This window comes from Cetorhinus maximus, chromosome 29, assembly GCF_964194155.1.
Source record: "Cetorhinus maximus chromosome 29, sCetMax3.hap1.1, whole genome shotgun sequence".
In the NCBI taxonomy this organism is placed as follows: domain Eukaryota; kingdom Metazoa; phylum Chordata; class Chondrichthyes; order Lamniformes; family Cetorhinidae; genus Cetorhinus; species Cetorhinus maximus.
The window spans coordinates 3,774,587-3,795,884 of NC_135907.1; the positions used below are offsets into that span (position 1 = coordinate 3,774,587).

The 21,298-nt window shown below is 49.5% G+C and overlaps 1 protein-coding gene across 1 annotated transcript; it reads right to left on the reverse strand.

The window, feature by feature from the left end:
• Nucleotides 1-281: 281 nt before the first annotated feature.
• On the reverse strand, nt 282-20,453 carry gcat (glycine C-acetyltransferase). Its single transcript, XM_078532046.1, has 9 exons — nt 20,218-20,453; nt 16,228-16,358; nt 14,410-14,511; nt 12,612-12,758; nt 6,825-6,979; nt 6,159-6,241; nt 3,286-3,457; nt 2,063-2,184; nt 282-669 (listed from the first exon to the last, which is right to left on the reverse strand). Exons 1-9 carry the CDS (start codon nt 20,432-20,434, stop codon nt 518-520), a joined length of 1,281 nt encoding a protein of 426 aa, XP_078388172.1. The 5' UTR covers nt 20,435-20,453; the 3' UTR covers nt 282-517.
• Between the last annotated feature and the right edge of the window lie 845 nt (nt 20,454-21,298).

Consider the following 21,298-nt stretch of genomic DNA (forward strand, 5'->3'; position numbering starts at 1 on the left):
ACCGATATATTTCCAAGTCAGGATGGTGAGTGACTTGGAAGTAGTTGGGGGGGTGGGGATAGTGAATGGCCCGTTTCTGGGATGTAAATCCGATGTAATACAACAACAACAGACCTTGTTGAGTAAGTACTTCCAACTGGCAGAGCCCTAAGCTTCACAGGACTGACCTCACGCACACACATGCTTCAGCTTTATATGTACATTATAGCCAGGAATCCCAGATACACAATATCCCAGGATTTGATTAAATGTAACATTTCAGAATCAATGGATCAAGCGGCTGCAATATTTTGGTTTTATGAACGCAAAGATAAGACAATATTGATTTCATACAAGTCTGGCATCCTTCAGAAAACAGGCGGTGACAGTCAAACCAAATCCCACAAACTTCAGTTGAATTAGCATTACTGTGCAAAATAATGGTCAGCACGTTTATTTCTTTGGTTAACCCTCGATCATCCGACATCCTTTAGGTTATGTACGAGCTGCTTTTGGGCTGCAAGGCTTCAGGTGTCTTTCAGGAAATTACTTTATGTTTCCGCCCAATCTCTACGAAGGCCTCCACACATCGGTCAATATCCTCGTCGCTATGGGCAGCGGAGATCTGCACCCGGATCCGCGCTTTGCCCTTGGGGACCACGGGGTAGCTGAAGCCAATCACGTATATTCCTGAGTCAAAGCAAGGCAAGATGAATGACCGATAGGAAAAACGCTCTGGCCAGACAAGAATTCCCAGAATACCCGCCCTCCGGTTCTTGGATAGTAGGAGTCCTATCGATTCAAAACACTGAACAAAATATATCACTCCACAAGCTGTCTAACGAGGACAGGCCACTCCCGGAGTCTTGGCCGAAGCTCCGAGCGCATCTCCAGCAACCCTTAAGCCTTGATGGAAAAAAGTGGTCAGGAAGCAGAAAACTGAATGAACCAAGTTTGATCATTCAGGCTCTGTAGAGGAGTCATACGGACTCAAAAAGTCAACTCCGTTTCTCTCTCCACAGATGCTGCCAGACCTGCTGAGCTTTTCCAGCATTTTCTGTTGCTCATTCAGGCCATGGAGATGGTGCAGGGTCAAAAAATTGAGGAGGAAAGATCAGAGAACCTTGGGCTCTTTATCCTTAAAATGAAGGAAGTTCAAGGTTCAAAGGTGATGGAAAGTGTGAATTAAGAGCAGTAAAAGAACAATACAATAAACATTTATATGGTCTGCTTCACCACCTCAGGATGTTCTAAAGCACTTCAGTGCCAATGTAGCACTTTTGAAACAGTCATGGATGTAAAGTAGGAAATGCTGTGCACAGCAAGCTCCCACAAATAGCAATGCAATCATGACTAATTTGTTTTAGTGATGTTGGTCAGGACATCAAGGAGAACTCCTCTTTGAAATAGTCCACCTGAGGGGGCAGACGGGGCCTCGATTTAGCATCTTATCCGAAAGACAGCATTGCCAACAGTGCAGCAGTCCCTCAGTACATGCACAGGAGTGCCGGTCTGGATTATGGGCTCAAATCTCTGGAGTGGGACTTGGGCCCGCCACTTTCGGACTCAGAGCTATGAGTGCTGCTACTTGTAATGGGTAAACGTTCAAGGCCAGAGTCGGGAGAACATGAGCAAAGAGTGATTCACAGACAGAATGGCTTTCAGGGCAGCGTGTGGACTCTGTGAAGAGTCAGGTAGAGTAGATGACTGCAGGCAGGAGGGGAACTCAGTCACTGATTCCGATTGGAAAACTAAGATAGGCCAAATATCCCACCCCATTTAAAGCACCCTACCACCTCCACTTCAGCCAATAGCAATTGTGTCCATTAAGAAGAAACATCCTTGTGCATTTTATATTTCAATAGTGGACAAGGGTTCGCCATAGAACACAGCATATTAAGAGCATTAACATATGGAGCAATAAAAAGGCCCAAAAATTTAAAACCCACTGGGAGGAGGGGACGGCTGCTGTGGTCAGACTCGGTCAGGGACAGAAGGGAGGGAATAACTCCCAACAACTCAGCAAGCAGCTGCCCTCAGACTGGGGCACACAGATAATATAGAGGCTGAGTCTGCAGGCTACCTCGTTTCAACATGTCCTCTGCGATGGTTGATGCTAGCCGGGCGTCTCCCAGCATCACTGGACAAATGGGGTGGTCCATTCCGCCAATGGTGAATCCTGCAGCCGTCATCTGACTGCGGAACCTGTGCAGAGCAGGCAAATCAGAGTCAATTCAAATCAGCGTAGAAACCTTTCAGCGGGAGCTCAGGATCTGAAAGCAGGGGGAAGTTTAGGAAGGGACTTCCGAGCTTAGGACTAGGCCAGCTGAAGGCATGCCGGCCGACGGCGGAGAAACAACAATCAGGGATGTGCAAGCGGCCAGAATTGAAGGGGTATAAGGGTTGTGGGGCTAGAGGAAGGCACCAGAGATAGGCAGGGGCGAGGCCATGGAGCGGTTCGAAAACAAAGGTGAAAATTTAAAAACTGAGGTGTTGCCAAACCAGCAGTCGATGTAGGTCAGTGAGAATAGGGGGGATGGATGAAGAGGACTTGATGCGGATGAACTGAATTTATAAGGGGGGTAGGTGGGAAGCCAGTGTTTCTGCTCCGTGGTAAGCCTCCACCCACCCTTCCCCATCCAACTATCACCATTCCCTTCCATGCCTTTCTCCCTCCCTTGTTTATTGAGTTTTTCCTCAAAAGCATCCCTGTGGTAGAGAGTTTCATAGTCTAACCACTCTCTGGCATTTATGCTGCGCTTTTCACCATTAAGGAGGCCAACGCAATTCTCAGATAACCACAGCGATAAGCATAGTGAGGTAGATGGGGGGGAACACAGGAGATGGCCAAACACATGGACAATGGGGGACATGCGAGATTTTTCACTGGAGGAGACAAAATTGCAGTGCTTGGTGGGCAGGGGGGGCGCTGTTGTCTCCAGAGGACAGGGTGCTGCCAACTTGATGGTGTATCAGGTGAGAGGGAACTATACAGAGGGCAGAGTGATTGAGGGAGGGGTGGTGAACACAGTGCTCGAAGAGACGGTAGAGATAGGTGAAGCAAGGCAATGCAAGGGTTTATAGACAAGATGCATGTTGGATTTAATGCACTGGGGGACAAGTTGAAGGTTAGAGGATGGGAGGCCAGCAAGGAGAATGTTAGAATAGTGACCCCCAGAGGGGGCAAGATGACAAGTGAAGAATTCAGAGCAGGAGAAAACGATTAAACATTTTAATAAGTTAGTTCTCCTCGAAGCAGAGGAGAGAAGTGAAGATGACAGACAGGCTCACTCCTGGATAACTTACCTTTTGGTTTTTGATGTCATAGTTTGGGCGATTATGTTACTGTCCATCAGGAGGTCGAGGGCTTTGGAGGCACAACCGACCACAGGAGGGGGCAGGGTATTGGAGAAGAGGTAGGGTCTGGATCGCTGACGCAGTAGTGCAATCAGAGCCTTAGGTCCTGTGGTGTATCCACCTTGAGAAGACACGTAAAGTTTCAGTGTGTCATAAAATCAAAGAATGATGCAGTGTAAGAGGTGACCATTCGGCCCATCGTGCCTGTGCCTGCTCTTTCAAAGAGCTACCCAATTAGTCCCACTCCTCAGCTCATTTTACCGTCTCTATACCTACAGATGCTTCCTTTTTAATCATTTATCCCATTCCCTTCTGAAAGCTACTCCACTCTTAGCAGCAGTGCATACCAGATCAAACAACGCATTCAGTGAAAAAGATTTCCTCATTGCCCTTCTGGTACACTTGCCAATTACCTTAAACCTGTGCCCTCTGGTGAAGTCCATGTGGTAGCGAGTTCCACATTCTACCCACTTTTATTCTTTCGTGGGATGTGGGTATCACTTGCTAGGCAGCACATCCTATGGAATAAAAACAGAAAGTGCTGGAAAAGCTCAGCAGGTCTGGCAGTATCTGCGGAGAAAGAAACAGCCGATGTTTCAAGTCCAATATGAAGTCTTCTTCGGAACCCTTCGCTGTTCCAAAGAGGAGTCATACTGGACTCAAAACGTTAACTCTGTTTCTTTCTCCACAGACGCTGCCTGTCCTGCTGAGCCTTTCCAGCACTTTCTGTTTTATTTCAGATCTCCAGCATCTGCAGTGTTTTGCTTTTGTTTTACTAAATCCTATGGAACGAAGGTCGAGTCGGGGACTGAAGACAATGGCCTCGGTCTTCGCAATATTTAAACAGAGGAAATTTCTGCTCATCTCAGACTGGGTATCAGGCAATCTCAATTTAGAGGCAGCGGAGGGATCAAGTGAGGTGGGGGTCTGGGGGAGCCAAGCATCAGTGTACGCGTAGAAACTGATGCTGCATTCTCGGATGATGTCAACGAGGGGCAGCATGTGGATGAGAAATGGTGGGTGGGGGGAGGGAAGCTAAGGGTAAATCCTTGGCGGGGAGGGGAGAGACACCAGAGGTAATGGTGCAGGAGCAGGAAGAAAAGCCTGGCCACAAAGAGAAGGCCTTCCATGACTGGATAAGTAAGAATGGGACTAAGTGAATGGAGTCCCACCCAGTTGGAAGGTGTTGGAGGAGGATGGTGCCATGTTGAAGGCTGCAGACAGATCGAGGCGGACAAGGAGAATGCACCAAAGAAGCCCATGAGCTCCTTGTACTTGCAGGAGGTGACGGAGATAGGGGTTTAAAGGCCGGCGATTTGCAGTTCAGGAAAGATAGACACGACAAGAGGAGTGAGATCACATGAGACAGCAAGATCAAGGGGGTGCCTGTGACTATGGACTGGGGAGTTTGGACAGAGGAAGAGATTTAGGGAGGATGAGAGGCCAGTGAGCTCAAGGGGAGCGAGAACATGCTGAGCTGAGATGGAGGTTGAAATCGCCATGGATGAGAAGTTGTTTGGTGCAAAAACAGAGGCAGGAAAACAGTGAAGCTATCTACAGTGGGTAAATTTTGATGGTACTTGGGTTGGCGATAGTGAATGAGGATTTAAGGTGAGAAGCGAGAGGGGTGGAACAAAGTGAGACGCTCAAAGGAGGACGAAGAACCAGGAGGCCTGGAGAATCAGCGGCAAAAAAACAAATGGTGGCAAAGCTGAAAGTCACAATAAGATCCAGAAATGGCAGAGAAACGTAGTCCAGCCCAGGAGTGTGGAGGTCTAGGCAGAAATCAGGCTGCAGCTGAAAAACCGGTAGAATAGTCACAGACTCAGCAGGGAACAGCAGCAGTGAGGGAAGGGCTGTACTCGATATAGCGCCGGAAAAGTCTTATTTTTGAGACCAATTTTTTAGGCAAAAGTTACGGGTCAACTTTATACAAGTAATATTTTGGATGGGGGTTCACATGCGTGCACGATTTGGGCCTCAGACAGTATCCTGTACGTGGGCTGGCTATCTAGACGAGTCCACTGATTGGCCAGCTGCCCTTGCCTGTTGCTATGCTATGGAAAGTTGCATCCTGGTGAGGACGGATCTGCCACAGTCAGACAAGTTGCGCTGTTCAGTTCCGAGCCCCGATGCAGCAGGGTGAGGTTGGCAGGTTGCTGTCACGGTTTCCCTCAGGGAATGCTGTGACTTGGGCTGTCTGTGACGGCAACGCTAGCGGAGCATCAGCTCAGGCTGCTCCCGATGGGCGAACTTTCCTGGATAGCGTCTCCCCTTTATTTCAGTGAGTATGCGAAGGGGTCCCAGGGAGGAAGTGTAGGTCAGACAATGACTTTGATCCCTGAATAACTATGGTCAACTTTTACATAAGGCATATGAAAATTTTTGAAATTTTAAGCCAAAAATCACAGGTCAAATCAAGATCAACTTTTACATAGGTCTGTACAGTGGTTTAAAATTTAAGCAGCAGGACAGAGACAGACAGCTGCTGAGTAACTCAGTGCAGAAGCAGAGTCATAATGCCGAATTTGAGAAAAGACTGAGTGTTCACAGAGAAAGACAGAGCAAGAATGGTCAAGGCAGCAGTGGAGGTTTAAACTAGCAGTCCGGCTGTACATTGGGGTAAAATGGACCCACAATTTCAACCATTAAACGGTGGACTCATCTAGATAGCCAGTACAGGAAGAGAGGAGATTGAGGGAGGGATACTAAAGGGATTGGCCAAGAGTAAGAAGCTGACTATCCAGAAGCCAGTTCAGTTTTAACATAAATTCTCTGCTATCTCTCGAGAAATGAGACCCCAGGGCTTTGTCTGCACTTACCTGCCGCTCCACCCAGTGCCTTTCCGAGAGTGGAGTTTACAATATGAACTCGGTCCATTACTCCCAGCAACTCATCCGTGCCCCTGCCCCAGACAGAGAGAGAGAGAGAGAGACAAAATTTCACTCATTTCATTTCCGCTCAAATGTCCGGAATTCTGATTCACTTTTTCCCCCCCCAATTGGGCTTGGTGGTAGGGAGAAAGGGAAGGAGTTGTCTTTGTCAGAATTCACACAATTTGTGTTCAGCGAAGACGGGGCTGATCACTGGCAATTAGAAGATCTTCCTTTGGGCAGTCAGGTGTGATGCAATGTGAAGCTCCCTCTGCTCTGCCCCAATGATTCAGAGCAGCACCCAGTACTGCAACCCATAACAAATGTAACTTCCCCCCTCCACCAGCCACCCCATGCCAGCAATCGTCAACTTGGCATTTGGTACCATCCATTGACCTTTGGCATGGAGGTGCAAGGGAGGAGTAGTGGGGGAAGCAAATAGCCCTTCCACATTTTGGGGAACATTAAAAGTCTACACCCCAAAACCTAGGAGACAGGGTGGGATTGAAATGTACCATAAGGTGGCTTACTACATGGGCATCTGACCTCTACCTTTCCCCCCCAACCCTGCCATTATCTGACAGGACAGGCACATCCACCAGAGTAGTTCCCTACCGTCCGTTAGGTCCTATAAATCCAGTAGCGTGGCATTCATCAATGAAAACCAGAGCATTGTATTTCTCTGACAGGTCACAAATCCCTTTCAGTGGTGCCACATCACCATCCATGGAGAAAACGCCATCGGTAACAATCAAACGCATCCGGTGTTTCTGGAAGAGAATTCCACAGAGTTTACAACGCATTCTGTCTAACTGGTCTATAATGGTGCTTACGTCCTCCCACTTTCATTTCACCCCATTAACAAATCTTTCTAGTCCTTTCACCCCATGTCATGTGCTTATCAAGCTTCCCCTCAAACACATTTACATTATTTGCCTCAAATACTCCATGAGGTAGCAAGCTGCTACATTATAACACCCCCCCTGGCTGTAAAGGGCTTTGGGATGTTCTGTGGTTGTGGAAATACAAGCCTGTGTCCAGATGGTCAAAAAACATCTCCCTCCACCAGGTCCTGTTTTCCCAACCCTCAAATGGTCCATCTTCCGGGGGGAAGACAAAGAAAATGTTTAAGGACACTGTGAAGCTCTCCATGAAGTGCGGCAGCATCGATATAGGTGGCTGGGAGGAGCTGGCTACCAAAACAGCGACAACTTGTCCATCAAGCTGCATCACATTGAGTCCTAATGCCTTAGTGATGAGGCAGAGCGGCAACAGAGAAAGAAAGAAAGAAAAGGAAGTAAATCCTGCACTCCGGATCCCACTAACTCGTGGGACATCCTGCCCCCACGCCCAAAGATCTGAGAGTCGAGAATCGGCCTGTTCAGTCACATGAAGACCCACGTCTGAAGGCCCAGCCAGCAAAGCCGGCATCCATGAATGAATAAAAAAACAGAAGCTCGTAACCCGGTGTGAAGCGTCATCCTCGAATTGAGGGATAGCTGACAATGGCAGCTCACTGGAGGAGGAGGAGGGTTCCACAAATACCCCACCCTCAATGACAGGGTAGCCCAGCAGATCGATGTAAAGGATAAGGCTGAAGCATTTAACAATCTTCAGCCAGAAGTGCCGAGTGGATGATCCATCTCGGCCTCCTCCTCCGGAGGTCTCCAGCATCACAGATGCCAGTCTTCAGCCAATTCAATTCACTCCACATGATATCAAGAAACGGCTGAATGCAATGGCTACTGATCCTGACAATATTCTGGCAATGGTATTGAAGACTTGTGCTCCAGAACTTGCCACGCCCCCTAGCCAAGCCGCTTCAATACAGCTACAACGGTAGTATCTACCGAGCAATTTGTCCTATACACAAAAAGCAGGACAAGTGTGGCTAAGGAGCCTTAGCTAAACTGGGGTCAATGGGAATTGGGGGGAAAACTCTCTGCTGGTTGGAGCCATACCTAGCACAAAGGAAGATGGTTGTGGTTGTTGGAGGTCAATCATCTCAGCTCCAGGACATCACTGCAGGAGTTCCTCAGGGTAGTGTCCTAGGCCCAACCATCTTCAGCTGCTTCATCAATGACCTTCCTTCCATCATAAGGCCAGGAGTGGGGATGTTCGCTGATGATTGCACAATGTTCAGCATCATTTGCAATTCCTCAGACACTGAAGCAGTCCATGTCCAAATGCAGCAAGACCAGGACAATGTCCAAGCTTGGGCTGACAAGTGGCAAGTAACATTCATGCCACACAATGACCACGCCCAACGAGAGAATCTAACCTTCGCCCTATGGCATTCAATGGCATTACCATTACTGAATCCCTCACTATCAACATCCTGGGTGTTACCATTGACCAGAAACTGAACTGGACTAGCCATATAAATACTATGGCTACAAGAGCAGGTCAGAGACTAGGAATCCTGTAGCGAGTAACTCACCTCCTGACTCTCCAAAGCCTGTCCACCATCTATAAGGCACAAGTCAGGAGTGTGATGGAATACTCTTCACTTGCCTGAATAAGTGCAGCTCCAACAACACTCAAGAATCTCGACAATACCCAGGACAAAGCACCCCACTTGACTGGCACCCCATCCACAAACATTCACTGCCTCCACCACTAACGCACAGTAGCAGCAGTGGGTACCACCTACAAGATGCACTACAAGATACAAGAGGGCTGTAAACGCATCTATAAGAATGTAAGAAGAAACAGATTGAAGACAAAGTCCCTTACAGTCCAAAATGAAAGAATTTATAATAGAGAACAAGGAAATGGCAGAGCAATTAAACAATTACTTTAGTTCTGTCTTCATGGAGGGAGACACAAATAACTTCCCATAAATGCTAGGGAATCGAGGGTCTAGTGAGAAGGGGGAATTGAAGGAAATTACCATCACTAAAAGAGTGCTTGAGAAATTAATGGGACTGAAAGCCAATAAAGCCCGAGCTGATAATCTACATCCCAGGGTACTAAAGGAATTGGCCATGGAAATAGTGGATATGTTGGCTGTTCCATCTTCCAAAATTCTGTAGATTCTGGAACTGTCCCGGGAGATTGGAGGGTGGCAAATGTAACCCCACTATTTAAAAAACGAAGTGGAGGGGGGGAGAAAACAGCGAATTACAGACCAGTTAGCCTATCATCAGTAGTAGGGAAAATGCTAGAGTCTATTATAAAGGATGTGCCAACAGGACACTTAGAAAATATAAACAGGATTTATGAAAAGTCAACATGGATTTATGAAAGGGAAATTATGTTTGACAAACCCGTTGGAGTTTTTTTTTTGAGGACGTAACTACCAAAATAGATGAGGGAGAACCAGTGGATGTGGTGTATTTGGATTTTCAGAAAGCTTTTGATAAAGTCCCACATAAGAGGTTCATGTGCAAAATTAAAGCACATGGAATTGGGAGTAATATACTGGCATGGATTGAGAATTGGTTAGTAGACAGGAAACAGAGTAGGAATAAATGGGTCTTTTTCGGAGTGGCAGGTGGTGACTAGTGAGGCACCGCAGGGAACAGTGCTTGGGTCCCAGCTATTCACAATATATATCAATGATTTGGATGAGGGAACCAAATGTAATATTTCCAAGTTTTCTGACAACACAAAACTGGGTGGGAATGTGAGCGATGAGGAGGATGTTAAGAGGCTTCAAGGTGATTTAGACAAGTTGAGTGAGTGGGCAAAGAAATGGCAGATGCAGTATAATGTGGATGAGAGCGAAATTATCCATTATGGTAGGAAAAGCAGAATGGCAGAGTATTATTTAAATGGTGATAGATTGGGAAATGTTGATGTACAAAGGGACTTGGGTGTCCTGAAAGCAAGCACGCAGGTGCAGCAAGCAGCTAAGGCAGCAAATGGTATGTTGGCCTTCACTGTGAGAAGGCCTGATTACAGCAGCAAGGCTGTACAGGGCCTTGGTGAGATCACAACTGGAATATTGTGTACAGTTTTGGTCTCCTTACCTAAGAAAGGATATGCTTGCCATAGAGGGAGTGCAGCAAAGGTTCACCAGACTGATTCCTGGGATGGCAGGATTGCCGTATGAGGAGAGATTGGGCCGACTAGGCCCTGTATTCACTGGAGTTTCGAAGAATGAGAGGGGATCTCATTGAAACATTTAAAATTCTGGCAGGGATGATGTTTCCTCTGGCTGGGACGGAAGGGGGGTTTAGAACAAGAAGTCACAATCTCAGGATATGGGGTAGACCAGTTAGGACTGAGATGAGGAGAAACCTCTTCACTCAGAGGGTGATGAACCTGTGGAATTCTCTACCACAGAGGGCTGTAAAGGGCAAGTCACTGAATATATTTGAGGAGGAAATAGATAGATTTCTAGGCTCTATAAGTATCAAGGGGTATGGGGAGAGAGCAGGAGTATGGCATTGAGATAGAGGATCAGCCATGATCATATTGAAAGGCAGAGCAGGCTCAAAGGGCCGAATAACCTACCCCTGCTCCTATTTTCACCAAGCCTCCTTAGACAGCACCTTCCAAACCCATGACCCCTACCATCTAGAAGGACAAGGGCAGCAGACAGATGGGAACACCACTGCCTGGAAGTTCCCCTCCAAGCCACAGACCATCCTGACTTGGAAATATATCGGCCGTCGCTTCACTGTTGCTGGGACAATATCCTGGAACTCCCTCCCTAACAGCACTGTGGATTGCAGCGGTTCAAGAAGGCAGCTCACCACCACCTTCCCAAGGGAAATTAGGGATGGGCAGTTAAATGCTGGCCTAACCACATCCCATAAATGAACTAAAAAATGCAAGCATGTCTTTCTTTCCTCACATTCTCACCAATCCCTGCATAAGGAAAGACTTGCATTTACATTGTGCCTTTCATGATCGCTGGACATCTCAAAGTGCCTTACAATGTAGATTTTGTTAAAGTTCAGTCACTGTTGCAATGTAGGAAACAGGGAAAGGAGTTTCTCTTCAATTCCCTGTCGGGTTTAGTAGTGATTATCTTATATTTATGGTCCCTAGTTTCAGTTTCGCCAGTAAGTACAGACATCTTCTGTGTATACGCTATTCATAATCTTAAAGAACTCTACCATGTCACCTGCCAGCCTATTCTCTCCTAGAGAACACAGCCCCAGGCTGTCCAGTCTATCCTGACAGCCAGGACCTCCCAGTTGAGGTATCCTCCTTGTAAACTTTCTTTTGCATCTTCCCCAGTGCCTCTATAATGGTTTTTGAGGAAACCAGAACTGTGCAGGGGAGGGGAGCCGTACTGCATAGAAAATGAAACGGCAACAGTCTCTGCTTTTCTTAAAGGGGCGGCTTGGAGGACTGGGTCAGGCAGCCTGGAACACGCTCCCCACCCCCCACCCTTTAACACTGTATCACTCCATTGAAGTTAGGAAGAAAAGTGAAAATAATTTTATAGTAACAATAATACAACCAGAGAAATGTGAATGTTTATCATGAAATCATACAGCACAATGGGCCATTTATCCCATCCTGTCTCTGAAAGAGCTATCCTATTAGCCCCACTCCCCTTTCCCCATAGCTCTGTAATTTTTTTTTAAGTTTACCCTTTTGAAAGTTATTAAATCTGCTTCCACCTCCTTTTTAGGAAGTGCAGCCCACATCACTAACTCAACATTTAAAGAAAACTCTTGTTTCTGGTTCTTTCACCAATTATCTTAAGTCATTCTGTGTCCTCTGGTTAACCGACCCTCCTGCCAGTCGGAACAGTTTCTCTCGATTTACACTAACCAACTTTCTCCACTTTGAGGAGACCACTCCCAGCTTCTCCAGTCTTTCCACAGAACAGAAGTCCCTTACTCCATCCTAGTAAATCTCCTCTGCACTCCCTCCAAAGCCTCGACATCCTTCCTAAAGCATGGTATCCAGAATTGGACACAATGCTCCAGATGATTCCTAACCAATGATTTCTAAAGGTTTAGTTTAACTTTCTTGCTTTTGTACTCGATGCTTCTTTATCTATAAAACCAAAATCACTTATTAGGGGGAAAAAAGTGTTGCCCTGTCACCTTCATAGGTTTGTGTATGTGAACTCTCATCGCTTGATTCTTGAATCTCCCTTCCAAGCTGTACCATTTAGTTCACAATGCTTGTTACACTGCTGAGAGGGCTTTATAAAGATCTACATGCTCCCCTGCCCCAAAAAATACCCTCGCGATGAAAAGCAGATGAAGATCCAGTGCTCATATGGAAGACTCAGACAAGGACGAGGTGATAAAGCAAATTGGAAAACTAATGGTTACAGGATGGGAGAAAGAGGAGGAAAAGGGATTTCACAAGGGTGAAGAAACGAGTACACAAAAGGGAGCCAATCACCACCTGACCTTTGTTGGATGACCATTTTCGTAATAATAATAGTTATTGCACAGACAGCTAAACGAGTGCTGTTAAACATACCTGGGCTTCCTTCAACTTGGCCTCCAGGTCACTGACGTCCAGGTGTTTGAAGCGGTATTTGTTGGCCTTGCACAGCCGAACTCCATCAATGATCGATGCATGGTTGAGTTCATCCGAGAGAATGGCATCTTCAGGGGTTAACAGGACCTGGAAAAGGCAACGGCTAGGAGGTTAAACCGCCTGGCAGGAATCGAGGACTCAGGTCGCTTGGTGGGAACAGACAGCATGTTCTCGGCAGCCATGTCGGGTTTAGGCACGGCCCTGGCACATTATGCCACAAAGCGGTAGGTGCGAATCTGACTGCTCACCTGATTTCCATCGGGAGGCAGTGCCAAAAGCCCAGTCTCACCGGGAGGAGATGCCAGGAGAGTCGGTGGGCAGTGCCTTTGCTTACTAAGCAATGGGGATTGCCCTCCCATCAGTTAGATTTAACATTTTATCAAAGCGAGGAGATTACATGCAGCAAGCACAGGACATTACTGGGGAAAACTGTTCATCTCACTGCTTGCACATTTAGGAAAGGATGAAGCTGAAGTCAGTATTTTCCTTAATCCAGGTTTATTTCAAAGACTACAGAGCAATGGCACCAATTCCTCTTGTTCCTCCCAACACCCAGTATGAACTGTTTTTTTTCACACTTGCAATAAATCCCTAATCGTTCCCCGATTGGCGGCAACTGCTGTTAATTACAAACTTAAAGCATGCACTCCATTGCAGCAGGATCCCAACATTAACATAAACTACTCACTACCTTTCAGACTGTGCTTTAACCATTCTATGTCCCCGCAATCTGACTGTCAGTATGCGGCACTGTGGCAGGACTTAACTGATTAAACCAATTTCAGGTCAAGTGATTCAGTGAGTGTAAGAACGCTAGTTTAGGAAGAGCAACTGGAGCCCCGAATACAGCGACATCATCATCCCATCTTGCACATCATCCCTTTTCAATTCTCTTTTTAAAAAAATATAATTGAATTCACTTCCACTCACCCGGTCAGGCAACATGTTCCAGATCATAACTTGCTCCGTCAAAAATGCCAATCATCCCCACATCAAAACCCCTCAATTTTAAACTCTGGTGTTCAATAAGGTTATTAAAATTATAACGACACGTGAAAATACTCCACAAAGTAAGGCTGTCTCTAACCAGTAATGTTACAGTATGAGCTGATGGAGAGAGATGCCTGGCAGTGTGTTGCATTATTTGGATGATTACCCAGATCCTTGATGAATCCTCCACTGCCAGGAATGGCCAGCCACACTGAGCAGATACTGTGTTTCCTTACAGTTTATTGTATCTCATTAAAAACACTTCTGGCTCCGACCATGAGTTTTTTGACTGCAAGAGGCTTTAGCTGGGCCTGCTTGGCATCCACCTCCTTCAGGGGTGGGACAGAGGGCACAGCGAGGCTGCAGCATAGGGCGTCAAGTAGGAACTGACCAGGAGGCACCGATAGATTAACCACACGGCTACTTTAAAGGAGATGGCAAGGGAACACAGAAGGAAAGCGGGGCAACTATATTCTGCTGGACAATCACATTCATCGTCTATCTGCTAATGTGCTCCAGACAAATGCAGAACCATCGGATCCCCCTCGCTCCGGGTTCGAATTGCAAACGTGTAAATCCGACAGTTAAAAGCAAATCCAGCTCCAGGTGTAAACGTGAATCAATAATCTGTCTCGTTCCTCGTAGATAGCTCTGGGACATGACAGGCACATTGGAACCAAAAGAAATACTGTGACAGGTAGTTCATGTCAACGCAAGGTCTGACATACTCAGAGGGCATAGGACCCACCTCAAAAATCCCAGCATTGGCATCAAAACAGCTGGCGTACAGAATGGCATCCTCTCTCTGGTGGAACTTTGCGATCTTGGCCTCTAAGTTCTTGTGCAGATTCTAGGGATATAAGCAGGAAGAGGTTAGGTCCCACTCCACCTCCCTCAGCGACACTGTACACATCACTTTCACCCTCTATCAAGCTAATCCCGCCGCAGAAACAAATAATATAAAAATGCTTTCCAAATCAATTCACAGTGATCTTGTCCCACTCGAGGGGCAAAATCACAGCCATGTCGCATTTCAAGGTTAGCGCCTCCAGCTGGACAGTTAGTGTAGAGGACATGTAGAAGATGGGAGGGTGAGGATGGGGGTTGGGTGTGTAGAAGATGGGAGGGTGAGGATGGGGTTTGGTTGTGTAGAAGCTGGATGGGGAGGGAGCAAATGAGGGACATGTAGTAGCTGGGAGAGTTGGTGGGGAAGGAGAGAATGGGGGACATGTAGAAGCTGGAGGCTGGATGGGGAGGGTGAGAATGGGGGATGTGTAGAAGCTGGGAGGGTTGATGGAGAGGGTGAGAATGGGGGATGTGTTAGAAGCTGGGAGTGTTGATGGGGAGGGTGAGAATGGGGGATGTATTAGAAGCTGGGAGTGTTGATGGGGAGGATGAGAATGGGGGATGTGTTAGAAGCTGGGAGTGTTGATGGGGAGGGTGAGAATGGGGGATGTGTTAGAAGCTGGGAGTGTTGATGGGGAGGATGAGAATGGGGGATGTATTAGAAGCTGGGAGTGTTGATGGGGAGGGTGAGAATGGGGGATGTGTTAGAAGCTGGGAGTGTTGATGGGGAGGGTGAGAATGGGGGATGTATTAGAAGCTGGGAGTGTTGATGGGGAGGGTGAGAATGGGGGATGTGTTAGAAGCTGGGAGTGTTGATGGGGAGGATGAGAATGGGGGATGTGTTAGAAGCTGGGAGTGTTGATGGGGAGGGTGAGAATGGGGGATGTATTAGAAGCTGGGAGTGTTGATGGGGAGGGTGAGAATGGGGGATGTGTTAGAAACTGGCAGTGTTGATGGGGAGGATGAGAATGGGGGATGTGTTAGAAGCTGGGAGTGTTCATGTTGAAGTAGTACACAACATATCTCACGATTTTGCATTGGAGGCAGTTCAGAGAAGGCTCACTGGGATTCCTGGGATGAAGGGGATTGTCTCATGAGGAAAGGTTGAGCAGGTTGGGCCTATACTCACTGCATGAGTATAGAATGAATGAGAGGTGATCTTATTGAAAAATTCTGAGGGGGTTTGACAGGGTCAGTGCTGAGAGAATGTTCCTCCTCTAGAATCTAGAACTAGGGGCCACTGCTTCAAAATAAGAGGTCTCCCAATTAAGGTGGAGATGATGAGGAATTTCTTCTCTCTCTCAGCCTTGGCAATTCTCTTCCTCAGAGAGCAGTGGAGGCTGGGTCATTAAATATATTAAAGACAGTGTTGGACAGATTTTTAATTGACAAGGGAGTCAAGGGTTCGGCCGGGGGCTGGGGTGGACAAGCAGGGAAGTGGAGTTAAGACCACAATCAGATCAGCCATGATCTTATTGCATGCTGGGGCAGGCTCGATGGGCTGAATGGCCTACTCCTGTTCCTATTTCTTGTGTGTTCTTATAGTCACACTTTATGCCAAGAGGTGGTTTAGTACCCAGGAACTGGTGCCTGTCCCCCAGCTTAGTGTTAGTGGGCAAAATGGAGACAGGGGGCCTTGGGTTGGGTCAAGTGTGAAATCGAGGAGGAGGAGTTGGGCCAAGCGGCCTTTGTTCAGTCCTGTGTACTCTTATGAACTGACCTGGGTGCCACAAATGAAACGGACGGAGCTCAGCCCTGCTCCGTACTGATCCAAAGCTTCGATTCCTGACTGTATCACCTCAGGGTGACTCGACAGGCCCAGGTAGTTGTTCGCACAGAAATTCAGAATGGCTGCAGGAGAGAGAGAAAGAGAGAGAGAGTGTGTGAGAGAGAGAGTGTGAGAGAGAGAGAGAGAGAGAGAGAGAGAGAGAGAGAGAGAAAGAGAGAGCACATTGACAGATCATTCCCTAGGGGTCTGACCAGCCCTAGACACTCCACAACATCACAGAGAAAGGAGGGGGCGAAAGAGAGGTCACCGCCATTACCAACCAATCCCACCCAGCCACTGCTCTCTGCGCAGTGAACACTGAGCTTTACTACACATTGGGGGCCAGCACAGTTTTGGTAATTATCAAATTTCACTATAAGACAAATCAAATGATGAAAGGACAATCTAAAACAATTTCATTTGTGATCACACATCAAACTGGGCAAGTCTCCAAAGTGAGGGAAGAAACTCGACAATGCTCGGTGGGCTCTGCAATAAAGTGAAACACAGGAGCTAAATGACTGGAAAACATCGTCCGCGTGACACTGGGCCCACTGCCGAGGATGGAGGGGGGGCAGAGAATAGGGGAAACATTGGCGAACGAGACAATCCTTAGACAGCTCCCCCCATTTTCACTCAGAGTCAATGAGCTCATCGACTACACTGCAGGCCCCGTCGTGATTGGGAACCTTCCAGTTTCTCTGCACAATCGGCTGTTCTCATCTGCTTAAGGATACAGCGAGAATTGGTCTCCCTCGATGCTGCCTGACCGACCTGCTGAGTATTGCCAGAATTTCCTGTTCTTTGCAACAGTTGGAATCAGTGTTGGGAAAGGAAGATGAAGAAAGAAGCAGGATCATCCTTACACTGTTCAGCAATGCTGATTGGATAATGCATGTGCTGGGCAGGAAGACTGTAGTTAAACAGCTCGCTGAGAATAATAGGGCACATGTGTAGAATGGTGACTTTCACAGGGCACCCACACGCTGTCAAACTGTGGGAGAGGATCTGAATGACCGTGAACACCTACAGCTGCAAATCTTCATCCAAATCTTTCGGCACAACATGTTAAACAATGGGAAATTACAGGAATAAACTACTGCAAACTGGCCCTTTAAACAATGAGCAGCTCAGAGAGAAGTTCAGTACTGGACCATCAGCGCTACAATCTTCTACAGTTTAGAAGAGTGAAGGGTGATTTGATTGAAGTATACAAGATCCTGAACGACCTTAACAAGGTGGACGTGGAAAGGATATTTCCTCTTGTGGGTGAGTCCAGAACTAGTGGGCACTGTTTTAAAATTAGGGGTCTCTCTTTTAGGACAGAGATGAGGAGAATTTTTGTCTCTCAGAGGGTTGTGCGGCTTTGGAACTCTGGGCCTCAAAAGGTGGTGGAGACGGGGTCATTGAATATTTTTAATGCAGAGGTAGATAGATTCTAGTCAGGCAAGGGAATCAAAGGTTACTGGGGGCCGATGGGGATGTGGAAATCAAAACACAAAAAGATAAGCCATGATCTTATTGAATGGCGGAGCAGGCTTGAAGGGCTGAATGGTCTACTCCTATTCCTATTTCTTATGGGGGCCTTGTACTGAACATGACCTGCACAGCCTGGGTCCCGTGCTGACCAGCACAGTGTTACAGTCCAGTGCCGTTTTGAGGATCACATTGTGGCTGCAGGTTACCGAATGCCTTAAATTCATGTCGATGAACTGTTAGTGTGACTGGTTCAGACAGGCTGGTACCAGCTCCGCCCATTAACACTATATTTTCTGAGGCAGAGATGGTCCCTCTCTTATGAGGATTATGGCATGAAATCTGTCTGATGCAACACTTAACAAATGGGAGCATGTTCACACTGCCAGCTAAACTGGGAAACGGAGACAAGAGCCCCACTCACAAGGTGGCTGCGTCAGAGCAGAGAGGGAGCTCAGTCCTGGAGACAGTGAGACCCTTCAGCCTGTCTGATGGACAATCAATCACAGCCAGTGCAATTGTTACATCACTCAATACAGTGACATATGTACAGCATAAAACCGGTAAACTATTTACAGGGCTTTCAATGGTGTAATATTTTGACAGAGAGGGCACAGAGGGTGTGTTTCTTTTGGGGAAGAGCAAATATGAGACAGACACCAAGAAACCGAGTGGGGAATTAAGAAACTTGTTAGCTCAGAGGGGTGAGAACATGGAAGCTGTGCCCACAGGGGCTGATTGAGGTGAACAGTGTTGACGTGTTTACAGAGGGAGAGGGAAGGGAAGGGGGATACCTCATGGGTTTTGCTGATAGATCAGGGGTTAGAGGGGGTCTAGCTCTCCCCCATATCTCCCCGTCCCCACTCTTCTTACCCCCTCCCCTCCCCCCCTCATATCTGTCTCATCTCTCCCCGTCCCCCTCCTCTCTCCCCCCTCCCTCCCTCTCCTCCTCTCCCCCCTCCCCTCTCCCTCCTACCCTTTCCCTCCTCCCCTCCCCCTCCTCTCCCCCTCCCCTCCCTCCTCCCTCTCTCCCTTCCCTCCACCTTCCTTCTCTCCCTCTCTCCCTTCCCTCCCCCTCCCTTTCTCCCCCTCCCTCCCCCCTCCCTTCTCCCCCTCCCCCTCCCTCCCCTCCCCCTCCCCTCCCTCCCCCTCTTCCTCCCTCCCCTCCTCTCCCCCTCCCCCCTCCTCTTCCCCTCCCCTCCCCCCTCCCCCTCTTCCTCCCTCCCCTCCTCTCCCCCTCCCCCCCTCCTCTTCCCCTCCCCTCCCCCCTCCCCCTCTTCCTCCCTCCCCTCCTCTCCCCCTCCCCCCTCCTCTTCCCCTCCCCTCCCCCCTCCCCCTCTTCCTCCCTCCCCTCCTCTCCCCCTCCCCCCCTCCTCTTCCCCTCCCCTCCCCCCTCCCCCTCTTCCTCCCTCTTCCTCCCTCCCCTCCTCTCCCCCTCCCCCCTCCTCTTCCCCTCCCCTCCCCCCTCCCCCTCTTCCTCCCTCCCCTCCTCTCCCCCTCCCCCCCTCCTCTTCCCCTCCCCTCCCCCCTCCCCCTCCCCTCCCCCCTCCCCCTCTTCCTCCCTCCCCTCCTCTCCCCTCCCCCCCTCCTCTTCCTCCCTCCCTCCTCTCCCCTCCTCTTCCTCCCTCCCCTCCTCTCCTCCCTCCCCTCCTCTCCCCCTCCCCCCTCCTCCCTCCTCCCTCCCCCCTCTCCCCCTCCTCTTCCTCCCTCCCCTCCTCTCCTCCCCTCCCCCCCTCCTCTTCCTCCCCTCCCCCTCCTCTCCCCCTCCCTCCCCTCCTCTTCCCTCCCTCCCCTCCTCTCCCCCCTCCCCCCCCTCCTCTTCCTCCCTCCCCCCTCCTCTCCCCCTCCCCCCCTCCTCTTCCTCCCTCCCCCCTCTCCCCCTCCCCCCCTCCTCCTTCCTCCCTCCCCCCCTCTCCCCCTCCCCCCCTCCTCTTCCTCCCTCCCCCCCCCTCCTCTTCCTCCCTCCCCTCCTCTCCCCCCTCCCCCCTCCTCTTCCTCCCTCCCCCCTCCTCTCCCCCTCCCCCCCTCCTCTTCCTCCCTCCCCTCCCTCCCTCCTCTCCCCCTCCCCCCTCCTCTTCCTCCCTCCCCTCCTCTCCCCCCTCCCTCCTCTTCCTCCCTCCCCCCTCCTCTCCCCCTCCCCTCTTCCTCCCTCCCCCCTCCTCTCCCCCCTCCCCCTCTCTCCCCCTCTCCATCTCCCTCCCCCCTCCTCTCCCCCCTCCCCATCTACCCCTCCCCCTCCTCTCCCCCTCCCCTCCTCTCCCCCCTCCCCATCTACCCCTCCCCCTCCTCTCCCCCCTCCCCTCCTCTCCCCCCCTCCTCCTCTCCTCCTCCCTCCCCCCTCCTCTCCCCCTCCCCCTCTTCCTCCCTCCTCTCCCCCTCCCCCTCTCCCCCTCCCCTCCTCTCCCCCCTCCCCCCTCCTCCTCTCCCCCCTCTTCCTCTCTCCCTCTCCCTCTCTCCCTCTCCTACCTCCGCTGCTGCCCTGAACGCTGATGTGCGCTCCCTGTTTGGAGGTGATGACTCTCTCGCTTTTCCAGGTACCGGCCCCCCGGATACTCTCCAGCTCGGCCTCCAGCAGCGCGTTGAGCTGGGCCAGGGCGCTCCGGGCCCGGATCAGACTCCGGCTCCAAGCGGGAGCCCGGGCGGCGTAGAGACAGCGCGACAGCATGGCGGACAGTGACATCATCAAGGGGGCGGGGCACGTGACATTCCGGGGGGGCGGGGTGAGTGACATCATCTGTGGGGGGCGGGGAGGCTGTGATATCTGGGGCGGGGAGAGTGACATCATCGGGGGCGGGGAGGGTACATCACTCAAGGGGCGGTGCTCGTGACACCAATGGGAGTGGGGCTAGTGACACCGCTGGGGGCGGGGCTAGTGACGATGTCATAGACAAAGGCACAAAAAGGTGTTGATGGTGGTGACATTAAGGAATGTGCTAATAGGTGACATTAAGGGTGGCAAGCAGGGCAAGCTAGTGGCAGATGGCTCTAGTGGGGGGTGGAGGGATCAAAATGGGCTAAAGGTGGAGATAAAACAATGGATGGAAATACATTTAAAAATAATGGAAATAGGTGGGAAAAGAAAAATATATATAAATTATTGGAAAAAGGGGGATCGGAAAGGGGGTGGGGATGGAGGAGAGAGTTCATGATCTAAAATTGTTGAACTCGATATTCAGTCCGGAAGGCTGTAAAGTGCCTAGTTGGAAGATGAGGTGCTGTTCCTCCAGTTTGCTTTGAGCTTCACTGGAACAATGCAGCAGGCCAAGGATGGACATGTGGGCATGAGAGCAGGGTGGAGTGTTGAAATGGCAAGCAACAGGGAGGTCTGGGTAATGCTTGCGGACAGACTGAAGGTCCCGCAAAGCGGTCACCCAGTTTGCGTTTGGTCTCTCCAACGGAGAGGAGACCGCATTGGGAGCAATGAATGCAGTAGACTAAGTTGAGGGACGTGCAAGTGAAATGCTGCTTCACTTGAAAGGAGTGTTTGGGTCCTTGGACAGTGAGGAGAGGGGAAAGTAAAGGGGCAGGTGTTGTACCTTCTGTGGTT